This window comes from Xenopus tropicalis, chromosome 7 (assembly GCF_000004195.4).
Source record: "Xenopus tropicalis strain Nigerian chromosome 7, UCB_Xtro_10.0, whole genome shotgun sequence".
NCBI lineage: Eukaryota > Metazoa > Chordata > Amphibia > Anura > Pipidae > Xenopus > Xenopus tropicalis.
Window position 1 is genome coordinate 66,003,123 of NC_030683.2, and position 17,989 is coordinate 66,021,111.

A 17,989-nucleotide genomic window follows, 5' to 3' on the forward strand; every position below is an offset into this window, starting at 1 on the left:
TAAAGTACAACCATGCCTATTTCCTTATGCAGGTACATTATAGCAAGAAAAAAGCAAATGGCACTCAGGACTACAAACAAGGGTAATACCCTTTTAAAATTTTATTGCGGAGGTGCAATAAACTTTTAAAAGGGTATTACCCTTGTTTGTAGTCCTGAGTGCCATTTGCTTTTTTCTTGCTATAGTGTATTTGGAGGGTGCCGATCCCTCTAGCAGTGTGCACCGGACAAAATAATTTTTGGAGAGTGAGGGTGTGCGGATAAGGTCTCTGTGGTCTTATGCAGGTACATGCCATGATTTACTTAATGCATGGAGTTTATTTTGGGAAAAAAGTTCAACTGGGAAGTAATTAAGGTCACAAAAGGCACTTATTAGATCAGATCGTAATAACAATTCACCCATAAAGGACATCAAATCCAAAACATTTTTTGCCTAATAAAAGAAAACATAATTTTAAACAACTTTCCAATAAAAATTTATGGAAAATGTTTAGTGCTTTAAAAGTTATTTGTAAATGTAATTGCTATTTAAAACAACATTTACCAAACTCCTGGTTATTACTTTTTAAACAATGTTGCAGAAATCATTCTCCTCCCACAAGACTGATCTCAAAATCTTGTGTTACTTTGTTTCAAAAGTCAGAGCCACCAGGGCAGAGAATAGAGATAGATTACTTTAATACCAAATACTGTCATGGGAAAACATGTTTTTTTTTTTTTTCTAAAACACATCAGTTATTAGAGCTTCTCCAGCAGAATCCTACATTGAAACAGATTTTTTTAAATTTAGTTTTGAGATTTCACATGAGGATAAGATATATTCTTCATTCCCTAGGGTGCCACAGACATTTGACCTGTGCTCTGATAAACTTCAGTAACACTTTACTGCTAAGCTGGAAGTTGGAGTGATATCACCCCCCTCATAGCAGCCAATCAGCAGAACAATAGGAAGGTAGCAAGATAGGAGTTTCAAGTAGATATCAGAATAGCACTATGTAATAAGAAATCCAAATCCGGCCCGCAACAAATCTCCCTGTTTTAATCTCCCCGAAATGCCATCCCACCAGTGAAAATGTAAATCGCCGCTGGGATGAAATCGTGGAAGTTGCCTTGAGAGGAAACTGATTTCAGTGAAATCGTGCCGCCGCGTATGCCATCCCACCGGCGATTTACATTTTTAAATGGGAATAGGAGAAACAATAGGTTATCTAAAATCAGTTCTAATGTGTAGCGCTGGCTCCTTATGAAAGCTCAGACTCAGGCACAATGGCACTGAGATGGCTGCCTACACACCAATATTACAACTAAAAAGAATACATTTGTTGGTTCAATAATACACTTTTAAATGGTAGAGTGAATTATTTGCTATTTGTGAACAGTGCAATTTAGAAATAAAAATCATGACTGTATCCCTTTAAACTGTGTAGTAAGTTTAAATGGCAATAAGATGGTAGCCTTGCAAAGCTTCCTATGCCTACAATCCTATAAACCTTTAGGTTAGGGGAGGTACATCCAATAAAGGATGTTTGCTTTCCCACTACATGTTAGAGAACTGTATAAATATCACCATACAAAGTCTTACTGCATTTTCTCAATTGTTTCTGGTGTATGTATTTTGTGATGCTGCAGTTCAACAAAGAATGTTATTGCGCACATGCAAAATGGTTCATATGTAATTATTAGGGGTACTTTATATAGCTTTTAATTGCTGGGTGTTTTTCAGGGAGTGTTAAATGACTAAGTAGCAGCACAAAACACATCAGGCTGTGTGTTAAATGTGAATGTGTTTTCCCAGTGAAGAGCATTTCATACATATTTATTGTATATTTTTAAAAGAGCAGTTCAGTGTAATATGGATAGACTGTGCAAAATAAAAAAGGTTTTCAATACAGTTAGTTAGGCAAAAATATAATCTATAAAGGCTGGAGTGGGCAGATCAGTGACTTGAAATGGGGGCCATATGGGCCACAACTGTTCATTTAGTTTGCTTTTGAATCTGACCTGTGTGCTCACAGACTAACAACAGTTATGTCCCATGTGGCCCCCCACCTAAAGTCACTGACTAAAGGTGCCCACACACCTTAAGATGTCGCCAAGCGAGCAGATCTTCTCCCGATATCCCCCACCTACGGGTGGGCGATATCGGGAGAATCCAGGCTAATTCGATCATTTGGCCCTGGCAAAGGCAAAGTCGGTCCGGGGACCGCATCAGCTCGTTGATCCGACTAGATTTTCTTACCTGCCCGATCGAGATCTGGCCGATTTCAGGCCATATATCGGTCGGCAGGCCCATCTAAGGGACCAATATCAGCAGGTAGAATCGGCCCGTGTGTGGGGACCTTTACTAAGAGGTTTGAAAGCTGAAAGCAGGAAGTAAAGTTATGGCTATTATGTTAGACATCTGTTCACTCCAGCCTTTATAGATTACATTTTTGGCAAACGAACTATATTGCAAATATTTTTTTTTTTTTTTTTTTTGTGCAGGTGTATGTGACAAATTGATCCTCTTCCTTCTTCGGTCTTTGCGCATGCGCAGTGGAGTGAAAAGCTGAACTTTAACAAAAAGGCTGGCTTTTCGCTTAACTGTGCATGTGCGGGCACCGAAATCTTGTCAGAAGGACAAGGAAGAAAGAGGATCGCTCGCCTGCATTTACCCCTGAGCAGTGCAGTTTACTCATGGCACTGGCCAGGGATTTCAGGTAAGAGATTACAATCACTGGGGGGTGCCTAACATTTGGCACCCCCAGTGATTTAGCCTTTCCTTCTCCTTTAAGTTTAACATTTTATGAAAAGACAATTCTTTATGGCTATTTTTCAAAAAATACTCAAAAGTTCTATGCAAATCCACTAGTCTTAGGTTTAATTAAAACAGAAATGTGTTTTTTTTACCCTTTGACAAATTATGTCAGTTATACAAAAAAGGTGAATATTTTAAGTTTGTTTTCTCTGCTGATCTAGTAAACCTATTGTATTTCAGACTGTAAATCAGCTTGCCCACGCTCTGCATCAGGATGACCTATTGGATTCTGGCTCTCTGGTCAGTGTTATGTGGCCTAATTCTAAATGTCCTCTTTTAAAGGATGACCTTGTGTTGATGGACAGGTAATGAACTTCTATGAACGTCATTTCGTTATCATTTTGTTATCTAGGATCAGCAAGTAAACATATCATACATGTCTTCTGTTATGTATGCAATTTGATGTTCATTGTGTGTGCAGAACTTTACGAGTAATGGCAGCTTATTTTTCTTGTGTCCTGGGGGACACAGGCACCATGGGGTTAAATCTTCTCCCATCAGGAGGCAGGACACTTTACAATTTTAATTTCTCCACCCTCTATAACCCTCTTCCCACAACTAGGCACCTCAGTTTTTTTAGTGTCCTCGCAAACAGGAGGTTGGACAGAGTCTCTAGGAGACAAACGAGAAAAGTTGGGGGCTTAGCCCTAACACCCCGGGTGGTACCTGAGACAGCTTAAGCAGCGCACGTTGTGTCAGCCCCCTACTCTGGATGGCTCAGTGAGCCTAGTGCCTAAAAGGCACGCTCCTGGTGTGTACAGGAGGAGCGTGAGGCCCCCTCTAGCCTCCTCCAATCCACCACACATACCCACAGGCGACGGGATGAGAACAAGGGACTAAAAAAGGCTCCCCCTCCTACCTACATGGGAGGTCCCCCCCTCAGAGGGCAGGCAGAGGGACAACAGGATCCGCCGCCAACCCTGTCCCTAACATCTCAGGCCTATCTGCACACTCAGGAGGCGCAATGAGACTTCCGGTGGAAAAACAGGGACTTCCAGAGGCGCTCTGGGATCACGTGATCTCCCTTCTTCACGCCTTCGTCGGCACATCCCCTTCGGGCACCCTGTTTGAGCGTGCACTTGCGACAAGGCACTGCTCTGATCCTGCTCCCAACGCCAGGCAGAACACTATTCTCCACAGCTCTGTTGCCCTCCGGCTCTCCTCTTCCCTCTATCAGGCAGAGGCACGGTAAAAGGGTCACCAAGCACCGGTAAAAGGGTCAGTCCATCAAGTTCAACCCATCCAAGTAAACCCAGCACACACAACCCACACCTACCTACCACCATCTATACACTCACATACATAAACTATATATACAACCACTAATACTAACTGTAGATATTGTATCACAATAGCCTTGGATATTCTGATTGTTCAAGAACTCATCCAGGCCCCTCTTAAAGGCATTAACAGAATCTGCCATTACCACATCTCTAGGAAGGGCATTTCACAACCTCACTGCCCTCACCGTGAAAAACCACCTACGCTGCTTCAAATGGAAGCTCTGTTCCTCTAATCTAAAGGGGTGACCTCTGGTGCGTTGATCGTTTTTATGGGAAAAAAACACCCCCTATCTGCCTATAATCCCCTCTAATGTACTTGTACAGAGTAATCATGTCCCCTCGCAAGCGCCTCTTTTCCAGAGGAAACAACCCCAACCTCGACAGTCTAACCTCATAGTTTAAATCTTCCATCCCCTTTGCCAGTTTAGTTGCACGTCTCTGCACTCTCTCCAGCTCATTAATATCCTTCTTAAGGAGTGGAGCCCAAAACTGCACTGCATACTCAAGGTGAGGCCTTACCAGGGACCTATAAAGGGGCAAAATTATGTTCTCATCCCTTGAGTCAATGCCCTTTTTTATACAAGACAGCACTTTTATTTGCTTTAGTAGCCACAGAATGACACTGCCTGGAATTAAGCTGGCCATACACGCACCGATAATATTGTACGAAACCCGTACGATATTCGGTGCATGTATGGCAAGTCGGCAAGTCGACCGATATCGCAGGAGGCTGCTGATATTGGTCGACTCGCCGATCGGCCAGGTTAAAAGATTTTGATCGGGCGCCATAGAAGGGGCCTGATCAAAATCTGCTTTCAGGGCTGAATCGGCAGAAGGATGTAGAAGTCCTATTGTTTCTACCTCCTTATCTGCCGTTTCAGCCCTGAACGCTTAGTAGCCAATTGTACGATCTTTCGTACGACCGTCGGAAATCGCCACGTGTGTGGCCACCTTTAGACAACTTGTTATCTACAAAAACCCCTAGATCCTTCTCCATTAAGGATACCCCCAACAAACTACCATTCAGTAAATAGTTCGCATTTATATTATTTCTACCAAAGTGCGTAACTTTGCACTTATCAACATTGAACCTCATTTTCCAGTTTGCTGCCCAGTTTTCCAATTTTTTCAAATCGCTCTGCAAAGCAGCAGCGTCCTGCATGGAACTTATAGTTTTGCACAATTTAGTGTCATCAGCAAAAATAGAAACAGTACTGTCTATCCCCACCTCCAGGTCATTAATAAACAAGTTAAAAAGCAAAGGCCCAAGGACTGACCCCTGCGGTACTCCACTAACCACACTGGTCCAATTAGAAAATGTTCCATTTACCACCACTCTTTGTACTCTATCCTTCTGTTACGCATAAAACCATGCTGGCACAAAAAAACTTAGTATTGTGAACTGCAATGTATTCAAGTACCCTATCCCTTATTACCCCTTCCAAAAGTTTTCCTACTACTGATGTCAGACTAACAGGCCTATAGTTTTCAGGCTGAGAACGGGATCCTTTTTAAATAATGGCACCACATTAGCAATTCGCCAGTCTCTCGGCACCATGCCAGACCTCAACGAATCCTGAAAAATTATGTGAAGAGGCTTGGCAATCACAGCACTCAGCTCATTTAATACCCTGGGATGAATCCCATCTGGTCCTGGACCTTTGTTTACCTTTACATGTTCAAGTCTCTTTTGAATTTCCTCCCGAGTGACCCACGCGTCAGTAGCTAAATTACTAGAACTGGGCATATTAAAAGGGAAGCCTTCATTACCTGGCTCCTCAGATGTATAGACAGATGAAAAAAAAGAGTTCAAAATTTCTGCTTTTTCCCCAGTTCTCATCAACCAACTTACACCCCCGTGATAATAAGGTTCCCACCCCTTCTTGCTTCATTTTTTTACTATTCACATAATTAAAAAATAAATTTGGATTCTTTTTACTCCTAGCTGCAATATCCCTTTCCATCTCTATTTTAGCTTGCCTGATAGCTTTTTTGCATGCTTTATTTGCTTCCTTGTACCTGATGAAAGTTTCTGCTGTCCCAGTTAACTTGAATGCTTTAAAAGCACGTTTTTTCTTACCAACCTCGACACTATCACTTTTATTCAGCCATAAAGGTTTTGTTTTGCGATGCCTCTCCTTGCTTACAAGGGGAATATACTGTGTATACCTGCAAAGCAATGTTTTTAAGATGTTCCATTTTCCTTCTGTATCAAACCCTATGAAAAGCCTTTCCCAGTTGACACATTGCAGAGATGCCCTTATACTGGTAAAGTCTGCACGTCTAAAATCGAGCGTTTTAGTTACTCCCTTATAGAGCTGTCTCTGCAGCATTATCTCAAAGAAGACCATGTTGTGATCACTGTTCCCCAAATGCTCACCCAAACAATTGTTAGAGATGAGTTCAGTGTTATTAGATATTACCAGGTCCAAAATAGAGTCATTCCTAGTAGGTTCTTGAACCGCCTGAAATAAAAAGTTGTCATTTAGCATATTTACAAACCTACTAGCTTTTTCTGACTAAGCCACCCCATTACTCCAGTCAATGTCCGGATAATTAAAGTCCCCCATAATAACAACTTGACCCAGTTGTGAAGCCTCCTCCATTTGCAACAATAGCTGGGTCTCATCCCCCTCATATATACGTGGTGGTTTATAGCATACACCAATGATCATTTTCTTTGTGACCTTCAGCCCTACTGATATTTCTACCCAAAGAGATTCAACGTTTTCATTGGTAATGTCTTTATTACATGGCTTTAAATCTGACTTTACATAAAGACAAACCCCTCCACCCCTTTTAATCTGTCATACGGGCACTAGAACCCCAGCAGTTCTTGACATCCCTGGACATGAAGGACGCCTATCCATGAATGTCGCAATCCATCCTCTTCACCAGAAATTCTTGTGGTTCGCCTATAGTGACCACCACTACCAATTTGTGGCCCATTCAGGCAGACCTGCTTCATCAAGGTCCGATCTTCCACCACAATCCTCAAATGTTCCATTTGGTGGTGTGGCACTTGAGACCACTATTCTGACCCGAAAGGGGTTTTCGGCAGTAGTGACTCAGACCATGATCAAAGCTAGTAAAGCGGTATCCTCCAAAGTATACCATATAATCTGGAAGATTTTCATCCTATGGTGCTCTGAAAAGCACGTATCTTATGAGGGTGCAGGAGTCCCTTATGATTCTCCAATTCCTTCAAGACGGACTGGACAAAGGTTTGAGCCTAGAATCCCTGAAAGTTTAGGTATCTGCCCTATTCATTCTACTACAGAAAAAGTTAGCAAGGTTGGAAGACATAAAAACATTCCTACAGGACGTAGCTCTCGTGTCCCTGACTGGGAGGGCCCCGGTCCCACCCTGGGATCTCAATCTCGTCTTGTCAGCACTGTTGGAGGCTCCCTTCAAACCTATCCAAACCATTGAGTTCCCCTGGCTTACCTGGAAGGTAGTCTTCCTTACGACCATTTCTCCATTTCGGAACGAAGTGCGCTGTCGTGCGACTCTCCTCATCTGATTTTCCACGAGGAAAAAGCAGTCCTGCGTACAGTTCCCTCCTTTCTTCCGAAAGTTGTGTCACCCTTTCACCTGAATGAAGAGATAGTGCTTCCATCCTTTTGTAGCTCACCCAAGAATTCCAAGGAATCCAAACTACACAAACTTGACGTAGTTAGATCCCTGAGAGTCTATGTAGACAGAACGGCACACTTCCACAAGGTCAGAACCCTCTTTGTGATTCTGTCTGGCAGCCGTAAGGGTTGTTCAGCTTCTAAGGCCACAATTGCTTGTTGGATCAGGGAAGCTGTTCGCCAGGCGTACATATCCCTCGGAAAAACTCCTCCCTTCGGGATAAAAGCCCATTCCGCTAGAGCACTTGGTGCGTCATGGGCATGCAGGAACTTGGCCTCTGCGGAGCAGCTGCGCAAAGCGGCAACCTGGTCTTCCGTTCACAAAATTTTATCGATTTGATACCTTTGCCGAGGCAGCCTTCGGGCAAAAAGTTCTGCAGTCTGTAGTTCAAAGTTAGACTGCAATATGTTATCATCTCTGTTTCCTCCCTCCCAGTTGGGGACGGCTTTGGTATGTCCCCATGGTGCCTGTGTCCCCCAGGACGCAAGAGAAAAGGGGCTTTATTACTTACCGTTACATCATTTTCTCTTAATCCTATGGGGGACACAGGCCACCCTCCCCAGAAACTTGGGAGTCATGCATACCTTCTCACTCAGCCGTGTTATAGCTTATTGTTGTTAAGAGCACAGTTTGCTCGGTCTTTGTTAAATAACTGAGGTGCCTGGGAGTGGGAAGTGGGTTATAGAGGGTGGAGAAATTAAAACTGTAAAGTGTCCTGCCTCCTGATGGGAGGAGATTTAACCCCATGGTTCCTGTGTCCCCCATAGGACAAAGAGAAAAGGATGTAACGGTAAGTAAAAAGTTAGTTGTGTCATTCAAAACGGGATTTATTTTCAGACCTGGGTATACTATTTAACAAATTATTGAATTGGTAAAACCCAGGTATTTTTGAGTATTGTGGTAAAGAGGCTTTGGTAAAAATCTGGTGGCAAACAAGTGTTTCAAAATAACCATGCTTATATGTTCCTCTGTGGAAAAGAACTGTTTGTAAAGATGTGCTTTTTTCACTTATATTAGTAAAATTGTAGGTTTAAATAACATCTTTAAGTAAAATGTTTTGGCTTAGTAGTGCACTTAACCAATAGTGAGGTTCTCTGTTTGCAGCCCTGGCATTGATGTAACAACAGAGTTGGATAGCTGGATAGATAAGTTCTGCCTCGACGCTGATGTGTTTGTGTTGGTTGCAAACTCAGAGTCCACGTTAATGCAGACAGTAAGTGTTGTAGTGCTTTGCAAGACTGCAGTGAATTCTCCATTGTATAATTCTATGAACCCTCAAACTTGGCTCCTTCTTTCCAAAGGAAAAGCAGTTTTTCCACAAGGTTAATGAGCGACTTTCTCGACCAAATATCTTCATCCTGAACAATCGATGGGATGCTTCTGCCTCAGAGCCAGAATATATGGAAGAGGTGAGCATACACACTTTTAGAATACATGCAACACTTCCTTATTTTGTAATGTTTTATTTTCTAGCTATATTATAGTATGTACTTAGAGATACAAAAACAGCTTTCATCCTATTTTGTTGTTATGATCAGTTGCCACCCTCTACATTTCTGCTTCAGAAAATACATTTTGGTGTTTTTTTTTATTTTATGATGTATAACAGATTTCTGAATTTACTAAATATAATATATAGTTATATAAAATATATACTGTACACAAAGGGAATATTTTAAAGGATGTCTGACGAAGGGGCGAGCCCCCGAAACGTTACATGGTTTGCTACTATTAAAATCAGCAGGGTTTATCCCGCTAAAACAAATCCTGTTGTGCCGGTATTTTGTGCTATTTTGAATATTTTAAAGGAGACATTTTATATAAAGTTCATATTCAGTTATAATATTCATCCTCCCTCAAAATGTGAAATGAAAGAAAGATGTTTTGAAAACATTTTGCCTCCAAAAACTGTAATTATATGAGAGCTGCATACACAACCTCTCTAATCAGAAGCCAGAGCAAAATGAAAGTTGGGAGTGTGGCTTCAGTCTTCCACAGGAAGTGGTCACAGCACTGACTGACAGGCTTTACTCAACAGTAGCAGGGAAAACCCAAAGATATATATATATATATATATCTATATATCTAGCTATATATATCTATATATATATATATATATATATATATATATATCAATCCAAATGGTGTCCGCACTCCCAGGCTCAATATTCTGCGGGGTGCTTAGCCAAAATTATGTATGCATTAAAGCCATATAACAATATATCTGCAATAAAAATTTTTTTGATGAAACATTGAAGGGTGTGCTGGCCACAGATGATTATTTTCTATATATATATATATATAAGTTAGAATGACAGCACTCGCAGGCAATTTTTCATGAAGAATTACAAAAGGTTTACGTAAGAAAATTTGAGGCTTTATTCAGTCCGACGTTTCAGTTCCTGTCTGGATATGGCAATGAAAAGCCGGCACTCACGTTATTCAGGAGTCGATAGTGCCTGAATGCAGTATATGAACATGTTGTACAAAGAGAAAGAAATTCCGCACTCACAGGTCTTAGTGCAAAAAAATAGAAAAATGTCTGCTTGAATAAATTTTTCTATTTTTTTGCACTAAGACCTGTGAGTGTGGCATCTCTCTCTCTCTCTCTCTCTCTCTCTCTCTCTCTCTCTCTCTCTCAAATCAAATCAAATGAGCTTTATTGGCAGGACCAAATACATTTAGCATTGCCAAAGCAGGTATAGGGTGTAATGGGTTGGGTTAGGGGGTCAGTATATGGGAATGGGGGGGGGGGGGTTTAAGGGGTCGGGATATGGGGACAGGGGAAAGTCCTGTCTCTCTGTCTATGACAGTCAGTTATGTATTGTGCTGCCATTGTTGCTGTTGGTGCCTCTTCTCCCAGTAGGATGCGGAGTTTTCTCTTTTCAGATGGCAATTCTGGGATGTGATGGGAGAGTCTCTGGCAGTGGGCGTCTCTCAGTGCTGAGTATTTGGAGCAGTGTAGCAGGAAGAGGGTCTCATCCTCTACTGCCCCCTTGTCACATCGCTGGCACAGCCGGCTCTCCCTGGGCCTGTAGGTCTGTCGGTGCCGACCCAGTTCAATCTCCAGGCTGTGGGCACTCAGTCTGTACTGGCTCAGGATCTGTCTGTCTTAAGGCTTCTGTAGCCTTTCCAGGTATGGGGCCAGTTTGTATTCCCTCCCTAGTGATTGGTAGATCGTAAGCTTCTGGGAGTTTGCTATTTCTTTCCTCCAATCACAGATATATTGCTCTTTTGACTGGTTTGTTGTTTGTTTTACTTGGCCTTTAGTCAGTGGGTGGGAGGCTTGGGTGGGCAGGGTGCTGATGAGTTGTTTCAGGGCACAAGGCTTTCCCTGGGTCTCATTGTGCAACATGGCTTTATGATGGTAGGTCTTGGGGTTGCTGTTGTGTAGGTGTGCCCAGCACGAGAGCGCCCTCTTCTGTATGGCAAACAGTAGGGGGAATCTGCCCAGCTCAGCCCGACAGGCACTGTTTGGGGTGCTGCGGTGGACCTGGAGAAGGTGCTTGCAGAATTCCAGGTGGAATATTTCTGTTGGGCTTGAGTCCCATTTGGGTGGGTCTGGGTAGGTGATCGGACCCCACACTTCGCTGCCATAGAGAAGGATTGGGGCAATGACACTGTCAAAGATTTTAAGCCAGACTCTTACTGGGGGTTTAAGGTGGAACAGGTGTCTCCTGATGGCATAGAAGGTTCTGCACGCCTTGTCTTTTAGAGCAGCTACTGCTGGTTTAAAGCTTCCTGATTGGCTGATTTCTAGGCCAAGGTAAGTGTACCTGTCAGTGTGACTTAGTGCGAGGTTGTTTAGTAGGAAAGAGGGTGTTTGGCTTTGTTTACTGTTCCTCTTCTGGAAAACCATGATTTTTGTTTTGTTTGGGTTGATGGGCAGTGCCCAGGTTGTACTGTACTTCTCCAGCACTGCCAGCTTGGCCTGTAGGCCGCTCTCTGTTGGGGACAGGAGTAGGAGATCATCGGCATACAGCAGGAACTTCACCTCAGTGTCATGTAGGCTCAGTCCTGGTGCTGGGGAGGAATCTAAGGCTGCTGCCAGCTCATTAATGTATATGTTAAAGAGGGTTGGACTCAGACTGCAGCCCTGTCTGACCCCTCGGCCCTGCCGGAACCACTCCTCTTCCCATTCACCTTGATGCTGCATTGGTTCCCAGTATATGAGCTCTTTATAACGTCATATGTCTTCCCCCCTATCCCACTCTCCAGCAGTCTCAGGAATAGGCCGGGGTGCCACACTGAGTCAAAGGCCTTTTTTTCCTTCCTTCCTTGTTTTGTATCGTGGACATGATCTCTGATGAGGCTGTGCAGGGTGTAGATGTGGTCTGTGGTGCGGTGGTTTGGCAGGAACCCTGCTTGGCTCTGGCTGAGGACATTGTGCTGGGCTAGGAAGGTGAGGATTCGCCTGTTCAGAATACTGTTGAAAAGTTTTCCCAGGGTGCTGCCCACACAGATCCCTCCGTAATTGGCTTGGTCGTACCGGTCCCCACTTTTTTAGATGGGGGTTATGAGGCCTTGGTTCCATGCCTGGGGGAAGTGGCCCACACTCAGGGCTAGGTTGAAGAGTTTGGCTATTGCCGCATGTGTTTCTGGGGGGCCGTATTTAATCATCTCCAGCAGGATTCCATCTGTACCGGCAGCTTTTTTACATTGTAGGTCTTTTATTTTCTCTGCTATTTCCTGGGGTGTCATTGGTGCATCCAAAGGGGTCTGGAAATCCTTGATTTTCTCCTCCAGAGCATGGAGCTTTGCTTGTATATTCTTTTGTTCTGGGGTTTGCTCACATGGGGGGATTTCTTTGTACAGATCCTTGAAGTAGTTCCGCCAAATATTGCCATTTTGTATATGGAGGGGATTTTTCTTGGGTCGGGTCCCCATGTGGTTCCACACCTCCCAGAATGAGTTCTCTTGCAGGGCATCCTCTAGTTGTTGGAGATTGTTTGAGATATTATTTTGTTTTTTCTTTCTAAGGATCCGTTTGTATTGGTTCTGAATGTGGTTATGGGCTGCCTTTAGCTCTGGGTTATGTGGCTCTCTGTGCTTTTGGTTAGAGGCTTTCCTTAGAAGGTTCCTTATTGCCTTGCACTCGCTGTCAAACCATTTATTAGACTTTATATTGGTTTGTTTATTGCAGTTGGTCCTTTTCAGGTCAGATAGTTCTGCCATGGTGTGTAGTATTTTGTTGAGGTCCTTTGCTGCTTGGTTCACCCCACGTGGGGTTCTCCCATATGAGTTGCTTTGGAAGCATTCAAGCAGTTGTTTGACCTGAGATCTGGTGGTGGCTTTCTGGTACCTCAGGGCAGAGTGCTGGGACCATTTAAATGCTGGGGGCAGGTTGTAGAGGCCGGGATGGTGTTGTTGTGCGGTTGGTTTGTTGCTACATTTAACATATAAAAGTATTTGATTATGGTCTGACAGGTGGGTTTCTGGAGTTACTGTAAAGGCGCTGATGTTTGCAGGGTGCATGTCGGTGATGGCATAGTCCACCACACTGCTACCTACATGGGAGTTTAGTGTGTATCTCCCTAGTGTGTCTCCTTTGGTGCGGCCATTAAGAATAGAAAGTCCAAGGCTTCTGCACATGTTTAACAGTTTTCTCCCCATTCTCTCTCTCTCTCTCTCTCTCTCCTTATTTTTCACTAAGACCTGTGAGTACGGCATCTATTTTTCTCAAGTACTATACCATTTTGCATACTGCACCCAGCCACCATTGACCTTATTTTGACGTGACTGCCTGCTTCTCCTCTTCTTTCATATATATATATATCGGAAAGAAGTATGCCGCACTTGCAGGTCTTAAGGTGCAAAATAACAAAAATTTTATTACAACAAAAGACTGATGTTTCGGATGTCTAAGCAGCCTTTCTCAAAGTGCAGATATGACAAACATACCCCCCTGATAGACCCAACAGTGGCACCAAATACACAGTGACGTCATGTAGTGGGAGTGTAGTTACACATAAAAACTTAAAAATTTATTTTTGTTTGTTTTACTGTTTACATTATCACGAGAGTGTGGAACCAAATAAGAGAAACACTGTGTGTGTGTGTGTGTGAAAATAAGAGCATAGTTGAAAAAGGAAAGAGCACAGATATCGCTGTAGAGCTGAACTGCAACTCCCAATGCCCAATCAACGTATTTGGCACATCAGAACAATAAAAAATAATAATCAGTAGTGAACAGGGGAGCACAACCCCAATGCATACGTACCCTTAGTGGAATGACCCGCTCATACGAGCGATAGAAGAGACCTCACGGGGTATCCATATAGTATGCCGATGTGGGATGACAGGCACCTGTACTCATATTGCGCCACTTGCGCCGCTGACTCCAATCAATCGTTCCTCTCAGCTTAGATTCAAGGCAAGGCACTCGTACTCACATCGCGCTGGTTGCAGAGCTCTCTCAGCTCGTCCTCTCATCTCAGTATAGGCACCAACGGCTAGTCACATATATGACCAAGGAGTCTACCCTCGCATCGGGGAGACCCTAATGCAATACATCGTGTCAAATTATACCGTCCGGCTTTAGATATAGTGAGTTAAAAGTACCAATTATCAGGGGGGCTATTGATAAATTAAAATGCCTTGTACGCTTGTGATATTGCATCAGTGGGTAAAGACCTGTGCGGTGCTGGAACAGAAGCCCATCACAGGGGCAATACAATAGTGGCCAAACACAAGAAATTTTTTGGAGGTAGGGGATGTTGAGGCAACAGCGCCTGTCATATATGCGCTTAAGGTGTGCCAACAATAGAGTAAATATGTATAAAAAAAAATCATTAACGGAGCCAGGCAGTAAGGGGGAGTGTGAGCCTACTGTTACAGGATATCAATGTTTGATGAAAATCCCAATTTCATAGAAAGGAGCAATAAGCAGAGATGAGATGAGTTAGTAATATAGGTATAAGCAAAGACTAAAGAAATAAAGAAACAAGCTGCATAAGTAGGAACATTTCATGAGAGAAAATGATACAAAGTAACCCAAATCGTTAGTACAGCGTCATTCCCCACAGCAATAGCAGCCACATGAGTCCTGTCAGGGCTCTGGCACACGGCGAGATTTGCTGAAATCTCCTGCCCAGCATGTGCCATCCCACCGGCGACTTACATTTTCGCTGGTGGGATGGTAGTTCGGGGAGATTTGTCGCAGGCGACTAATCTCCCCGTGTGCCAGAGCCCTTAATCATTTCAAGTAGAATGGAGAATAGGAAACCAATTCATTGAGACCATACGGGCTTATAGTGTTTAGTTTATGCATCCACTTAAGTTCGCAGCATAAGAGGAGTTTCTCACGGTCACCTCCCCTACTGGGAGAGGAAATAAAGTCAATCACCATACATCGTAGACTGGCAAGAGAATGTCCATGGGCCAGAAAATGAGCTGCTACAGGGGTGTCTGCTTTCCCAGTGGTCAAAGCTGACCGTATTGCGGACCTGTGGTTTGCCATTCAATCACGAAAAGAAGTAATCGTTTTACCAATATATAAAAGTCCAAAAGGGCACTTAATAAAATACACAATGTATTTAGAGGTGCAGGTGAGCCTATGTTGCAACCGTATTATGCGGCCAGTATGTGGATGATTAAATGAGGCGCCCGTAATAACTGAACTACAGGTTGTACAGCTGGGGCATCTATAGCAGCCCGGTCTGGCAGAAGGAAGCCAGGTGTGGGATGTTTCCGATTGATAGTGGGTAGGGTCAGCTTTGACCAGCAAGTCTCTAGACTTCTCCCTCTTCTGTAGTACTTTTAACTCACTATATCTAAAGCCGGACGGTATAATTTGACACAATGTATTGACATTAGGGTCTCCCAGATGCGAGGGTAGACTCCTTGGTCATACACGTGACTAGCCGTTGGTGCCTATACTGAGATGAGGGGACAAGCTGAGAGAGCGCTGCAACCAGCACAATGTGAGTACGAGTGCCTTGCCTTGAATCTAAGCTGAGAGGAACGATTGATCGGAGTCAGCGGTGCAATGTGAGTACAAGTGCCTGTCATCCCACATCGGCATACTATATGGATACCCCGTGAGGTCTCTTCTATCGCTCGTATGAGCGGGTCATTCCACTAAGGGTACGTACGCATTGGGGTTGTGCTGCCCTGTTCACAGTTGATTATTATTTTTTTATTGTTCTGATGTGCCAAATACGTTGAGCGGGCATTGGGAGTTGCAGTTCAGCTCTACAGCGAAACTGCACTCTTTCCTTTTTCAACTACAGTGGTGTGAAAAACTATTTGCCCCCTTCCTGATTTCTTATTCTTTTGCATGTTTGTCACACTTAAATGTTTCTGCTCATCAAAAACCGTTAACTATTAATCAAAGATAACATAATTGAACACAAAATGCAGTTTTTAAATGAAGGTTTACGTTATTAAGGGAGAAAAAAAACTCCAAATCTACATGGCCCTGTGTGAAAAAGTGATTGCCCCCCTTGTTAAAAAATAACTTAACTGTGGTTTATCAATTTCAATTTTCAATTTCAATATCAATTTCTGTAGTCACCCCCAGGCCTGATTACTTCCACACCTGTTTCAATCAAGAAATCACTTAAATAGGAGCTACCTGACACAGAGAAGTAGACCAAAAGCACCTCAAAAGCTAGACATCATGCCAAGATCCAAAGAAATTGAGGAACAAATGAGAACAAAAGTAATTGAGATCTATCAGTCTGGTAAAGGTTATAAAGCCATTTCTAAAGCTTTGGGACTCCAGCGAACCACAGTGAGAGCCATTATCCACAAATGGCAAAAACATGGAACAGTGGTGAACCTTCCCAGGAGTGGCCGGCCGACCAAAGTTACCCCAAGAGCGCAGAGACAACTCATCCGAGAGGCCACAAAAGACCCCAGGACAACATCTAAAGAACTGCAGGCCTCACTTGCCTCAATTAAGGTCAGTGTTCATGACTCCACCATAAGAAAGAGACTGGGCAAAAATGGCCTGCATGGCAGATTTCCAAGGCGCAAACCACTTTTAAGCAAAAAGAACATTATGGCTCGTCTCAATTTTGCTAAAAAACATCTCAATGATTGCCAAGACTTTTGGGAAAATACCTTGTGGACCGACGAGACAAAAGTTGAACTTTTTGGAAGGTGCGTGTCCCGTTACATCTGGTGTAAAAGTAACACAGCATTTCAGAAAAAGAACATCATACCAACAGTAAAATATGGTGGTGGTAGTGTGATGGTCTGGGGTTGTTTTGCTGCTTCAGGACCTGGAAGGCTTGCTGTGATAGATGGAACCATGAATTCTACTGTCTACCAAAAAATCCTGAAATGAGAATGTCCGGCCATCTGTTCGTCAACTCAAGCTGAAGCGATCTTGGGTGCTGCAGCAGGACAATGACCCAAAACAAACCAGCAAATCCACCTCTGAATGGCTGAAGAAAAACAAAGTCCTGACCTGAATCCTATTGAGATGTTGTGGCATGACCTTAAAAAGGCGGTTCATGCTAGAAAACCCTCAAATAAAGCTGAATTACAACAATTCTGCAAAGATGAGTGGGCCAAAATTCCTCCAGAGCGCTGTAAAAGACTCGTTGCAAGTTATCGCAAACGCTTGATTGCAGTTATTGCTGCCAAGGGTGGCCCAACCAGTTATTAGGTTCAGGTGGCAATTACTTTTTCACACAGGGCCATGTAGGTTTGGATTTTTTTTCTCCCTAAATAATAAAAACCCTCATTTAAAAACTGCATTTTGTGTTTACTTGTGTTATCTTTGACTAATAGTTAAATGTGTTTGATGATCAGAAACATTTTGTGTGACAAACATGCAAAAGAATAAGAAATCAGGAAGGGGGCAAATAGTTTTTCACACCACTGTATGCTCTTATTTTCCCACACACACACACACACACACGGTGTTTCTCCCTATTTGGTTCCACACTCTTTCTTGATAATTTCTTTTTGTTTGTTTTACTGTTTACATTTTTACATTTTTATGTGTAACTACACTCCCACTACATGACGTCACTGTGTATTTGGCGCCACTGTAGGGTTTATCAGGGGGGTTTGTTTGTCACATCTGCACTTTGAGAAAGGCTGCTTAGACAGCCGAAACGTCAGTCTTTTGTTCTAATAAAATTTTTGTTATTTTGCACCTTAAGACCTGCGAGTGCGGCATACTTCTTTCTGATATGCATGTAGTTTTATACTGCACCCAGGCAAACTATAACTTTGTTAGACGCGAGTGCCTGCTCCTATAGATTCATATATATATATATATATATATATATATATATATATATATATTTAAAAAAAAA

General features: G+C 43.0%; 1 protein-coding gene across 3 annotated transcripts in view; it reads left to right on the forward strand.

The window, feature by feature from the left end:
* mfn2 (mitofusin 2) overlaps positions 1 to 17,989 on the forward strand; it is a 50,243-nt gene that overhangs the window by 8,157 nt on the left and 24,097 nt on the right. For all 3 annotated transcript variants that reach the window (XM_031905087.1, XM_031905086.1, NM_001016514.2), the window contains 3 exon segments: positions 2,977 to 3,101; positions 8,820 to 8,928; positions 9,017 to 9,124. In XM_031905087.1, coding sequence (XP_031760947.1) covers positions 2,977 to 3,101; positions 8,820 to 8,928; positions 9,017 to 9,124 — 342 coding nt within the window.